The sequence below is a fragment of the Ailuropoda melanoleuca genome, chromosome 2, assembly GCF_002007445.2.
Source record: "Ailuropoda melanoleuca isolate Jingjing chromosome 2, ASM200744v2, whole genome shotgun sequence".
In the NCBI taxonomy this organism is placed as follows: Eukaryota; Metazoa; Chordata; class Mammalia; order Carnivora; family Ursidae; genus Ailuropoda; species Ailuropoda melanoleuca.
In genome coordinates, this window is record NC_048219.1 from 123,100,646 (window position 1) to 123,114,731 (window position 14,086).

At 41.8% G+C, this 14,086-nt stretch overlaps 1 protein-coding gene across 6 annotated transcripts in view; it reads right to left on the bottom strand.

The window, feature by feature from the left end:
- The window catches only part of CACNB4 (calcium voltage-gated channel auxiliary subunit beta 4), a 240,737-nt gene that overhangs the window by 124,096 nt on the left and 102,555 nt on the right, over positions 1-14,086 (bottom strand). For 2 of the 6 annotated variants that reach the window (XM_019806910.2, XM_034654570.1), the window contains exons 1-2: positions 9,604-10,245; positions 7,478-7,637 (exon numbers count right to left, since the gene is read on the bottom strand). The exons of 1 other annotated variant lie outside the window; for it this stretch is intronic. In XM_019806910.2, the coding sequence (XP_019662469.1) occupies positions 7,478-7,483 (6 nt within the window). In that variant the 5' untranslated portion in view covers positions 7,484-7,637; positions 9,604-10,245. Of the gene's footprint in view, positions 1-7,477; positions 7,638-9,603; positions 10,246-14,086 lie in introns of those variants that run through there. 3 more of the 6 variants (XM_019806909.2, XM_034654573.1, XM_034654571.1) reach the window with 2 other exon arrangements.

The following is a 14,086-nucleotide window of genomic DNA, read 5'->3' on the forward strand; positions in this document are numbered from 1 at the left end:
TTTGCAATCGTGAAAAGAACAGTGCTCTGGTGAGAGACCTGAGGAGAGTTCTAGGTCCAGTTTCATCATAAATTGTCTGGGTCATTCTGCACAAGTTGCCTAACCTCTTTGGGACTCAAGTTTTTCCATTCATAAAATAAAGAGGGATGGACTTTCACAAGTTTTTGTGAGTTTTCAAAAACCCAATTCTTAAAACAGAGAGTAGAAAAAATTCTTATGAAACCTGGAGGCCCTACATAGCCTAAAGATGCTTCCCACAACCAAAAAACTTCTTTGAAGTCTTATATTTCATTTTGAGCTAATTTCCTTTAGTCTCAATCAAAAAGGACGTTTATTTTAATATAAAAATATTTTACAATACACACCAATCCATATATATAAATCTTAAAATGTACTAATCATTTAACTTAGCAATTCCACTTCCAGGCTATTCTGGAGAAATGCTCCACGTGTACACAAAGATTCATATCTAAGAATGTTAACTGTAGCATTTATCTACAGGATTGAAAAAGAGGAAATATTCTAAATCTACCAGTGGGCAAAATTCATTAAGGCAAATCCACATCAGACAGTCATCATGTCACTCAGTTTGCGAAAAAGAATAAATTGATAGGGAAAAACATCCATGGTACATTTTTTGGTGAAGAAAAAAAAAAGAAGTCACAGGGCAATATTTATTATGTTCTTATTCATGCTTTTTAAAATTACAAATATGATATGTGCCTTTGTAAGTATGTTTTTCTAAATATCCATGTTTGTCAATGTATAGGAAAAAAAGTCTGAATGGATACCCACTGAATTGTTAAAAACAGCTACCTGTGGAGAGGGGAATAGCTTGGGAGGTTGTTAAGGAAAACCAATTTTTCATCCTATATGGTTTTGCATTATTTACATATTTTCCCCTAAAACCTCATTTCACTGAATTTAAGATACCAATGATTTTTAAAGTTAACATTAGATTATGTACCACTAAGGGGAAAAAAAAAAAAACCTGCCAATAGAGCTATGAGTTTTAAGATGTAGCCCCATTTTAGATATATCAGAATCTTGGGGGTGGAAGGCAGGGAATGTGTGCCTTAGGATAAATAAAATACAATATAGGACTTGAGAAATTGTTACACTATTTTAAAAAATAACATTGGCACTCTAGGAAGAAGCACATCTAGGAAGAGGTTTTACATACCAAATTGTTGGTTTTCAGTTCACTAAGAATTAAACATGACCATCACAGTGGTCTTTTCTTTTTAAAATCAAATATCTACCTAGCCCTTTTTGATCTATTTGGTTTTATTCCTTACTCTACTTTGCAGTATCCTAGCACTTCACAAAAGTGCAGCATGACAACTAAGACATGCTCTGTGCTTCCCTACCTTATCAACTTTACCTTAATTCCACTCCTATATTCTAAGCATTAACAATATGATCAAAAGTGAGATGATTTAGGGGCGCCTGGGTGGCTCAGTCAGTAAATTTCAGATCATGTCATGATCTCAGGGTCGTGAGGTTGAGCCCTGTATCTGGCTTGGTGCTCAGAGGGGAATCTGCTTGTCCCTCTCCATCTGCTTCTCCTCCCTCTCCCCCACTCTCTCTCCCTCTCTCTCAAATAAATAAATAAAATAAAATCTTAAAAAAAAAGTGAGATGATTTGAAAATCTGATAAATAAGTTCTTAATTCTGTCCCTTGGATCAAAAGAGCCACTGAATCAAATAAGCCCAAGACATTCATCTCTGGAACATCAATTAAAATTAAATGTATTAAGCTATCAATAATGACTCTTTGGAAATAAACCAGGGAACGAATTTGTTTACCAAGTATTTTAGCATGATATTCACCACATTTTTCTACCTTCATGATAGATATTTGCTTCCAACTCTTACTTCATTCAAACAATATTTAAGGGAATATCTGAGAGGTTGAACCAAGGTAAAGATAGCCCCTTTTCTTCTATCCTTTGGCCTTTCATTTTAACATAGAAGAAAACTAAACAGATCAGGAGCAATGACTCCTTTTAAAAGTAATGAATTATTTTTTAAAAAATAATGAATGTCTCCTAGAATTTATTATATTCCTGGGTTTTCTAATTGATTGATTATTGCTTTTAGTACACCCCAAAGGATAATAATGATGAGCTGAAGAAAATTTTGTAAAGCAAGAAAACACCAAACAATAAACATTCTTGATGATTAAGTAACATAACAATCATAAAACAACTATTTAAACTTTTTTTTGGTCAACAGTCTCCTAATGATAGCTAAGACAACTTAGCCAAGAAGGAAAGACAGAGATCATTTAAAGCAGAAATATCTCTCCTCGCTTATCAGTAAGAGTTAGGAGAAGTATACTTCTCAGAAAGCATTTGCCTTTGATTTTTTTCTTAGAGATGAGACTCAAGTGTTTCCAGCTGAAGTCACTGTGGGCTGGAAGTGCACTGCGGGTATAGGCAAGCAAATGAGCAACAGGCAAGGCATCCTTTTGGCTTTAGAGTTTAAAATCTTAAATAAAACATCCCCCTTCTCAAAATTCTAATCCTCTCAAAGTTGTGCACCATACACCCCTTCCTCCTTCAAAGGTTCTGAAAAGGCCAAACATTCAGACTCAGGGACCAAATATGAAGACCTTACTCAGTATGCACAAAACATCATGGTAATTGATCATTTCAAAAAGCAAATGGCATACAGTGGCATTTGTATCCAAACTGAAGAAATTTCTTATCAACAAACAGAATTTTAGATGTAGAGAAACCTTAGATATCATCTAATCAAGTGTTTTCATTTTATAGGAGGGAGAACTGAGAATCGGAGGGATCAAATGACTCGATCAAGGTCACCACTAATAAGTGGCAAAGACCAAGACTTCCAACTCCTAGTGCTCTTTCAATTAGATTCTACTGCCCCTTTCTCTGAAACAAAATACAACAAACTAATCAGAGGGCCAAGGAGATCAGTACATTCTTTCACTTGACAACCACTATAATATTTTTGGAAAGTACTGTCAAAAACCATGCAAAGACTCTGAAAATAAACCAAAGGATTTGATGGGAATATCAAACCTGCAGAGAAAGGAGCATGCCAAAAGCATAAGTGTATTCATGATATGCATAATAATAACAGCAGAAAACACATGTTTTAAGGGTTTTACACATATTACCTTATTTAATCTTCACAACCACCCAAGATGGAGGTTTCATTATTACTGACACTTTAGTAATGTGGAAACCGAGGCACAGACAGTCTAAGAAATGTACCCAAGGCCACAGACTGGGAAGTGGGGAGCCGGGATGTCATCCCTAGAAATCTCACATGGAGTCTCTGCTTTTAATCCCAGCATTATTACATTACATTATTGTTTCATAATACAAAGTACAAAAAGTAATTTTAAAAAAGATTGAGAAACAGTTTTAACTACAACCCTTTTACTCACCAAACTTCTCAACACATCTGCTAATAGAGAAATGACACTGAAGGTCAGAATCTTTTTATGTTATATGATACTCAAGCTAAAAAGAGAAGAAAGGTTAAAGAGTTATAGGATTAAAATGGCAAAATGAGAAAACTAAGTTAGTCACAAACCACACAGTCAAGCTCCTGAGAAATTGATAGTTGCCAATATTCACATTAGGATGTATCCCTTCCATCAATTTCCCTGAACAAAAAGGCTGAAAGCAAATTCAAAATGTCCTGCTTTAAGACTTTCACTATTTTTTTTTTAAGATTTAAAAAACAATTTTAAGTAACCTCTGTACCGAATGTGGAGCCCACACCCACAATCCCGAGATCAAGAGTCCCATGCTCCACCAATCGAGCCAGCCAGGTGCCCCTCACTATTTCCGGAACAGATGCAAAAGAAAAAAGAGAAAATAGGATGTAGGAAGTACTGACATAGTGGCACCACGTAAGATGAGAGAAAAATATTTATTGTGAGAACTATACATGTATGTAATAAAAGAGTACACAAATGTGGAGCAAGCCCAACTACTGATCTCTTTACATCTTGCAAACAATCGTGTGAGCCGTCTGAGCCACCTTCCATACCCAGAAGTACTGTCAAAACGGCTGCACGGTTTTATCTTACACTCACACGCTCACAATCTTAAAAAGTTCAAAGCCCAGGGCATAAAAACCTACAACTCCCAACCTGCTTGCCATGATCTTCTATGAACTACACACTCCCTCGAGTTTACACACTAAGCAGGGGCCTCCTGGGGCCCTGCCTCAAGTAAGAGCACCTGCCAGTGTCCTTAGCAGGGTGGCAGCTTAGAGCTGTTTCTGTTTTTAAAGTCAACAAGGCCTGAAGCGAGCACAGTAAAAAAGCAAGCAAATCAGCCTGATTTAGGTCAGCTGCAGAGTCTATGTCTACAGAACTTTCTTGGTATAATGTGTAACTTAGCTTCATGGATAGCTGAGCTCATGACGTGATGCTCACTGTCAAGGACCAGTGGGGGAGGGAAGAGAGGGAACAGAAAACGGGAACAGGACAGTTCTGTCTTCTTGTGCTCTTCAGCTGCCTCAGTTTCCCCAGGTAAGGGATATTAAATGGCAATGGTGAACAGAATAGTGAGAGAACAACCCACCTATTAGAAGTAAGGTCCGCGCCGAGCTCTGATAGAAACGGAAGGGCTAAGGCAAGGACGCCTGCCCACCTTTACCCTAAAATAACCCTAGTTGTTGCTGACCTTCCTACAGAATATCTTGTACTGCAGAAAAATGTAATGTTCTCTAAGCACATATGGAGACACGGGACTATATTCTAAAATCCTGACTGACTCATCCTAATCTCATAGGAAGAAAAACATCAGCAGGAAAGAAGATGCATAAGTCCCAGAGGAAAGATGGGGAATTGGTCCTAACACATCCTGCTGTCACTTGAAAATGGAAATGACAAAGAAAGTAGCCAGACTGATGACCCTGGAGAGGCAAATTCATGGGTTCTGATCAGATTTAAGGAGTTTCTCTCCTTAGCTCAATGACAGTTATATTAGAAATCATTTCAATATACATCTTAGAAAACCACCATTGCTAAGAATTGATTGAACAGAAGTTTCTGTTCATCACTCATTTAGACTCTGAACAAATACTAGAATCACTCAGCTGAGTCAAATGAGTGGATTTCCTCAAATTCTTACACAAACCATGAGCAGCATTTGATTTTCCTCTCTGGCCACTGATGCCAACAAACAGACCTTGGATTTTTTAACAGAACACGTCTCGTTCTCTAGAAATAGACCAGAAAGACTTTCTGACCCCAGAAGGTCCTCTGATCTCCCAAACCATAAAGACCTCCAGTCTTCTCGTTTCCAAAAGGAATCTAATCCTTAATAACCCTACAGTGTTTTTCCAAAGGTCCCTAAACACACAAAGCCTTCTGTTTGAAGTCAATCCTCCTTCCTAGCAAGCACAAGGACATATCTTCATATTTAAAATAACGTTATTATATCTTTGACAGCAGCGAGTCTTCATTCTCTTGTGGATGTGTGCCTTTCAACACTCTCGGGTATCCTCCTTTATGTCACAAGCATTTAATTTTCCTCCTCTAAAAGCTGTATGGCAGAAATCTCCCACTTAGCATTAACCACCAATTAGCAAAGCAGGGCGCATATCTACATATGAAGGTACCAGGGTGTATAGTGTGTGTACAACTATGGGTACACAGACATTTAGACAACCATTCATAGTTGTGCAGCTTATAGAAAATGAATAGGTTAAATAATTAACATACAGTTATCCCTATAATAATGTGTAGAGACATATAAATTTAAAGACATGCTTTTATATGCACATACAGATATTACATACACATTGTAGTTTGTAAGATTTACCTTCACTTTAACTTTTACACCAGTAAGATTTCTAGCAGCATTTGTAAAAACATTAGCCTCCTTTCTAGGATTGAAAACAGTCACAAGAATATAGTTTCCTCTCTAGCAAATGCCCTGAGTTATGATCTGATTAGCTTTTTCACTGAGAAAGATCAGGTCTCTCCCTCAAAGCACTTTAGAATTTAAGCATTTGAAGATGGAAGCAACCATGTCAGAGAAATTGACTACTAATTCTACGTGCAAATAGCCCTGGCTTCACTTTGCAAAATACTCTTGAGAATCTGTATTTCATTTAAATTGCTCAAAATTCCAGAAGGCCCATGAAGGAGCTTTAGGCTGTGCGAGCGCCTCTTACTCAGGCCAGTCTGGCGCTGGGGTGCTGAATCCTTCATCAGCTGAGAACACCGCTTCACAGCAGAGGGTGCAATATACTGTGGCAGGTTTAGAAGGACATATTCGCGGAGATGTGCACTGAGAGTCGGAAAAGATACAAATCAATATGTTAACAGTGATTATCTCGCGGTGGATTTTTAGGTAACTTTGCCTCCTTTTCTGCTTCTTCCGTTTATCCCCATAAGAACATCCCTGCTCTTGTCTGTGTAATAAACCTGCTGAATGAAAAAAGAAATCTACTCGTGATTTCACAAACATCAACATATACAATGAATCTGTTTATAAAACATGTATACCAAGGAGCAGATCTATCAAAATCTATTGTGCATCAGATAAAAAACATGTAGTGTATCCTGGAGGCTCCGTCGGTGAAAAGCATCTTGGCCACCCGGACCCGTATTAAGAGCAAGAGCAGGCAGCGAAGGTGGGATAAGGCAACCTTCACACAGGAAGACAACGTGGTACAAGTCTGTGCGCATGATCTCTCGTAACTGGCCCGGACTGGGTATGGGCTCATTCAGGAGCATACATTGCATGATCCATGTCAAGGTAACAAGAGGAGTAACGTGAAGTTTGGCATGAAATCTCTCATTCCCATGCAGAGCCTTGCTGTGGGGCACGGAATCATCTTTTGCACTTCCTTGTATTCTGAATAATGCAAACAATCAACTACTCTCCTAGAAACCTGCGCAGAAGCAAATGGACTTATCCCCAAAGTCTCCATAGGACTCAAGAATCTAAAATGCCCAGACGCAGGTGTGTTCCCACATGGCCCTTGTCCCTCTCTCCTTACACATACACTATGTGAAATGCCGAGGTTACAAGCAAAAAGCTACACTATTAGAAGGATAATATCCCTGGACCAGAATCTCAAGAAAAACCTTGCATAACAGGACCCAAATCTCTCTCCTACTGCGGGGACATGAGGTGCTAACAGTGTATAATAATGCTTTATCCTTACTCAGAATAAAATTTCATCAGTCCCTAGGCAAGATGATCTTATTACAGACTCACTGTGTGAACACACTGAATACAATCACTTATCACATGTTAACCCCACACACACCCCACAAAGACATTTGCAACAGCACAGAGCGGTAGGACATAGGCGGATGGCACCCCAACCCCCCCGAGACAGTGCCGTACTCAGCTTTTAGTGCCTGTAAATTCTTGGACTGCAGCTGGTCATCTGAGAAAGCCTTTCTACACCTATCCAGCAGCCCTGCTCCAAGAGCTCTGCTCCAGTCTGGGCGAACCCCCACACTTACAGCCATATATGCATTGGCACTGAGAAAGACTGCTGAGGATGTGGCACTCCAGGTGTGGCTTTATGTCTCACTTCACCGGGTCAGCTATTTAGGCCTAGTCTTCTCCATTGGCTTGAAGCTTTGGTCACACCATCGTGGGTAACACATCACATTATTCTTCCTTATAAAAACAAATAAACTCAAATGAGCATTCTGAGTCAGTTCACCCCTCCAAACAGCTCTGCCTTCCCCTCTGATTTAAGTGACACGTTGTCAATTCCACCCCACCGAAAGCCTCCCATACTCTCAAGTGAGGACCCGCCGGATGCCACGCTGCATTCCTTGGGTTTCCCACCTTCCTCGCCTCCGCAGATCCCCAAGGATCTCAGGCTGCTGGCCACCACTGAGTCACCAGGAGCACAGCACTGCAGTACCTAGCACTACCCGCCATCAACTACCACTGGAGTCAAAGCACCGCACTCCTCACTTCCCACCCCACAGGGAGATGCGGCCGTCCTGTGAGGCTGGACCAAAAGGAGGAGAAAAAAATGTTTTCGTACTTATAATGGCTCCACTCTGAACCAGTGCATCTGAAATTTATACAGTTCTAGAGAACGAGGTGCTGGATACATTAGTTCCTAGCCGACTCTGCTCATTCCAGCCGGTTTCCAAAATAACTGGGGATTCTGAAATAACTCCCGTCCACGTAAGTGCAATACAGTGCCTGAGTTAAAATCGAGGGTCGCAAAATTTACAATTCAATAAGGCACCACACGTTTCATAACTGAGTGTGGAGATAAGGGGTATAAGAAATGATCAGGCCTCCTGAAGAACCCCGCTGGGGAAGCTGGTTTACTGAACTCCTATAGTTGCATTTCCCATTCTCCCACCCCACTCGCAAGTGTGGACTTTCTCTATTTCAGCCACCAAGGTTTCAAACCACAGTCCCTTGCAATAAGCTGGCAGTGTGATAATTTACGAGCCCGCTGAGCAACATGCAGAGAGACTTTGCAGAAACAGAGTTAGAGTCAGAGCTAACGCACAGACAGGAAGGAAAAAAATGGAATGCCTTCTCAGAACAGAGGATTTCTATCTTTCATAGAAAGCACATCGTTTTGATACATAGATCTGCACTGACGAGTACCATAGGGCTTTTTGTTGTTGTTGTTGTTGTTGTTGTTGTTGTTGTTGTTATAGTCTGTTTATTTGGTGGTTTAGCCAGGGAATCTTACATAACACATTCCTGTTTCAAATGTAGGAGCATGTATGGCATTGCACTCATATAAAACTCAGACTCCCCACAGCAGGTCCCATCAGCCACCCCAAATCATTTTACCTGGCAAGGTTTCTATATGATTAATGAAAAATCAAGAACTCCCATGGGCACATAGTGAAAGCAAGATTCAGTTATCAGCTTTCCCCTATATTCAAAAGCTAACATCCTGGTGGTATGATTTTAGGGATTTCAGAAAACAATTTCATCCTGATTTTAATAGATTCCATGAGCCTGACCTACGGAGGGAAAGGAGTCCAGTTTTCTGAGCCAAAACACACGTGAGCCTACTTCAGTCTCCAGGGCAGAGTACAGGAACACTCCCCTCTGCCTCTGCACTGGGCTGTGAGGTGACCACAACCTTTGCATCTCATTTCCTTAACAAAGAAGCAGTAGGTCTGCACCACTTGCTTGGCCAGAAAGCACAGAACACAGCCACAGCTGAGCAAGTCCCATTCATGCTAGCTCAATAAACAATGTGTATTATATAATGAATGAGCCTTTTCTCTGAACCCTTCTATTGCAAGACATCGGCACTTTCTGCATAGTTGAAGCCAGTCTACAAGGAGCAGTTACCCCTTGAGATCAAACGTGGACTAAGTAATGTATAAATCACAAGCAGCTCACACTCTTAGATGGCTTTGCTATCACCCTAATTTCTTTTTTGCTTGACAAGAAATTATATAATGAAACATAATTTCAGTTCACTCTGAACTATACAGAGAACATTGACACAGCAGCTAGCAAGCACCCGAACGATGTTGGCTTTCAGCTCCATGTTCCCTGCGTTGCCTAAGAAATGGGGTTGGGGGGGTGGTTAGTGGGAGGAGGAAGAGGAGGGGAGAGAGAATCAGCTATCTATGAAAATACTTACAGCCTCCGAGTCTTCAATTCCATGCAGGTACAAATTGTCATACATGGAGGTCTGATAATCCAGAGCACCTCTTTCAAGGCAAAAATAAAATTGCTACAGAAGCCACAGCTACAGCTACAAGACAGAAAAGGCCTGTTGGAAGAACTGCGCTTGCCTTATCAATTCCTGGGGATTTACTAGGCAAGATGCTATTCATTCACATCACACAGGGTGAGGTTATCCCCAGAGGCAGTCCAGCCCTGGCATTTTATCTGCCTTCCCAATACAGAGCATAAAAAAGCAAAACCCTTCCTCAACCACAGACTGGTGACTGAGCTAGGAAAGCGGCCTGTGATTGGCTCGGCTTCCCTGCTTCAGTCAGCTGAAGAGTGCTCCCTCGGAGAGTGGAGGGCGCCTCAGAGCATCCTACCCAGCAAGGAGCTGCTTCCTGTTTCGCCTGCACGGTGTAGCTCTGCAATACACACTTACCAATATCTGAGAGGCTGTTTGGAATGTCTGGAAAGGCAGACTCTTGAATACTTTAAACACAACTGCTCACCTTCTTAATTAAATGCACAGTGGGGGGGGAGCAAAGGAGGAATTTTATTTTCAGAGAATATTGTACAAAGACAGGCAAACAGATAGGAACTTCCATCCAACATCTGTGCTTAACAGATGCAATTTAAGTCACATGGGCAATAAGTCATTTAAAATTAAAAAAAAACAGGTAAAGGTAAAGGAAAAATGGATATGCTAAACAGATGGTAAGATTTCTTGTGGGAATTTCTACTGTAAAAGTTTTCAGTGCTCTCACTGAAGTCTCTCTGCCCCACTGGCAAGAAAAGACCTCTGTGACCCAACTAGTGAAGTTTGCAAAAGAAGCCCAAAGCCTCTCAAAGGCTTTTATTTAGAAGAAAATGTTTAATATCTTTTTAGTTTGACATTTTGAACCTGTGACAGCTGGTGTTTTCACTTAAATCCTTCATCCCCTTTCCAATACTTACACCTTGAATATTCCTAAAACAGCACTGATCATTTCCCAAAACCCAAAAAGGAAAAGTCCCCTCCCTCTCTCTGCTCCCAGCACACCACAACTCAGTTTGACTTAGGACCGGCCCCACACTGGAGCTTACTTAGATACTGCTTTCTGGTCAACCAATAACATTCCGCGGCTTTTAAACAGGAGAGGTCATGCTATGAGAGAAGCCAGCTAGGTTTGGAAAAAAGAAGTTGGTGATGGGCAAAGCACGTAATCTAGAGAAGCTGCATGACTCACTGGGGTAAGCAAGGACCCGGAAACTCAGAGGCTCGGAATCCAGGATCAGCTTCACCATGCATTGGTTGGGTGACTCTGGACCAGTCACCACTTCTACGGACTTTAGCTTCTTCACCTGCCAAACTGAGGTAAGAAATAACTCCAAGAAAGAACTCTGAAATCCAAAGGGCAACATAAACACTTATCAATGACAAGCCTGCTTTGTCAGCCGGAAGGCACTGGCTGCAGTTCACAGGAGCTCGGCACAGGAGTAACTGGCTGGCTGTGGACCCAGGAAACGAGGCCTGTCCTTCTAGCCAGCGTCTCTGAAAAGCGTAACTCTTAAAGGAACAAACCTGAGTCACAAACACCAACACGAGAGCTACAACTGTTGAGCAGAGCACAGTTCTTCCAGGTCTGCACTGACCCCCTGATGTCTTTCAATCACAGTTGCACGTCTTGGAAACAACAACAATATTTAGTCACTTTCAAATATAAAAGATGGCAAAGGGACTCATCTGTCCTTCAGAACTGCAAAATGGTAGGGTTCATACAGGATGTCATCTGTGCCTACCCAGAGGGAGGATGGCAGAAGAGGACGGGGACAACTGGCAGGATTTCAGAGAAAGAAACCCTGTGCCCACTCTCCCTGTTGATGCCTATGTGCCCTGGAGCGTGTCAGTTGCCAAGCTGACCCTCAGCTCTCCTTCCATAAAGCAAGAGGACCGTGTCAAAGGATCTGGAAGCTCAAAGTCTTGTATGAAATCCTGTTATTATAATTAACTACAGCCATATGATAGTTTAGCCAGAATCTCTAGAAAATTGAGGGAAGAGGGTCTTTTCTTTCCTTAAGATTTTCTAGATCATTTCCTTACTTTACCATTTCAATTGAGAGTGCAGATATTTCCTAAGTGTCTTTAAATAGGCAACTAAATCAGGGGCAAAACGAGAGGCAGTCCACTTCCATAATTCACCCAGATGAGAGCAATTGCTCCCAATGGGAAAACTGGACATGGCTCAGTTCCTCTCCTGCACTTCTTGGCCTTGGAGTGATCCTGGCAGCTAATGTGAGGGTCCAAAGGAAGTTTTTAAGGAGCAGAGGCTCATTCAGGGATATATTAATACATGAAGTAAGCAAGCGGGACATCAGGAAGGAGGCACTGGATCGAGCAGAGCAACCTACAGTTACTCCCTGCACCCCTATATCCAGCCCTGCAGGACTAAGAACAGATGTGAAACCGGTGCAGGCTGGCTTCGTCTGCTTCCCAAGACACTAAAAAAAATGCTGGACTCAGAACCAAAAACTGTTAGAGGTGGGAGAACCTCTGAGGTTACCTGATCCAGCCCTCATTTTAATACCCGGAATGGTTAAATTGCTATATTGAAAGCCATAATTTTTTATACTTGAATCTTCCTTCCCATTCCCTTTCTTTCTTTTTTTTTTTTTAAGATTTTATTGCGGGTGGTGCCTGGGTGGCACAGTCAGTTAAGCATCTGCCTTCAGCTCAGGTCATGATCCCAGGGTTCAGGGATCAAGCCCAGCATTGGGCTCCTTGCTCAGCGGGGAGCTCTCACCCCCGCCCCCCGCTCGTGCTCTCTCTCGCTATCCCTGTCGCTATCTCTGTCTCTTTCAAATAAATAAATAAATAAAATCTTTATAAATAAATAAATATATATTTTTATGGGGTGCCTGGGTGGCTCAGTCAGTTGAGCGTCCGACTCTTGGTTTCGGCTCAGGTCATGATCTCAGGGTTGTAAGATCAAGCCACATACCGAGCAAGCCGTGTGCTCAGCGTGGAGTCTGCTTGTCCGTCTGCCTCTGCTCGCTACCATCCCCCCACCCCAGACCCGGCTCGTGCACGCTCACTCTCTCTCCCTTAAATAAATAAATAAATAAATAAATAAATAAATAAATAAATAAATAAATAAATAAAATATTTTATTTTTAAGTAATGTCTACATTCAACATGGGGCTCAATCCTACAATCCTGAGATCAGGAGCCGCAAGCTCTACAACTGAGCCAGCCAAGCGCCTCCCCCCTTCTTGATGGGGTTTTCAAGATAAGGGAGGAGAAGCAATGGCATGTTCCCAGCAGGAATATGGTAAAATATGGTGGGAAAACCGCTATCTCTTCCTACTTTCATTCTAAAAACGGTCTCATCACAAGTCATTTGGTCACCCGCAAGCCAAAAGGAAATCAGTGAATAGACTCGGGAGTCTGTCCCTAGGATTTCGATCTACACAGAATAAGCACTGCGTCTGCAAGTCACCTACAGACTTCAACCCAGTCCTCAAGCTAATCCCAGAGTTCCCGAGAAACCCTACAGAGAGATTCATTCTGGACTTCCCCAAAAGAACTCTGAGGAAGTTCTAGAAAAATGAACTCATCACTCCAAGAGAATTTGGAACTGACCTCTGTCCCAAGATTCTCGGAACTGAGAGCGGGCTGAGAAGTAGTGAGAGGTCCCTGGGAGATTTCTGGGCCTGTTGCAGATCATCTCAAGTCACTAGCTTTTAATAAAAGGGACTCAGGATTCCAGCAGGTCTAAGTTCTGAGGGCCAACTTTTAATTCTCACTGCAGCAAGGCGTGAAAAACAGCTGAGGGATTGGCACCCCCTTGGTTCTGACTTGAAGAGTTCTCCAGTTAAGTGACTGGTTGAGCAGAAGAAAGAGAAACCATCCCACCCCTGGTCTACTTCTCCTACATCAGGCTACAGAGAGAACAAGTCTGAAAACCTTGTGGCTCATCTTGTGTTGGTGTTTCCAGAAACACACCTACCTCTCATACTGGAGAGCGTCCAAAACCGCATAGCCCCCAAAAAGGCTGCCTCCCATGTTGAGGCTGCTCTGAGGAACGTGCATCTCACCCAATTCCATTCAGGTCACCTCTCATTACCATCAACAATTCAAAGTCCAAAGACCTTATGAAAAGGCATTGCCTGTATAATTCTATTTTGTAAAGTTCCTATGATTCTTGGTATGGAGATAGTCCTTACAACTTGACAAATGTCTCAACTGAGCTCAATTCAGTGGAGGAAATGTTATGGTCCTCAAAAAACCAGGAAAGCTCTCTTCAGTATCTCAAGGGAAGAGTTTGGTTTTTGCTGACTTCAAACGTAGGGACATGGAATTCCTTTTCCTTACCTGGTCTGGGCTTTGTGGTCCAACAAACCCATGGAATTGGCAGTGGAATGAGAAGGACAAGCGTTTCTCCTTTCCATTTGTTTGGGAAGGGAGGGGAAGAGAG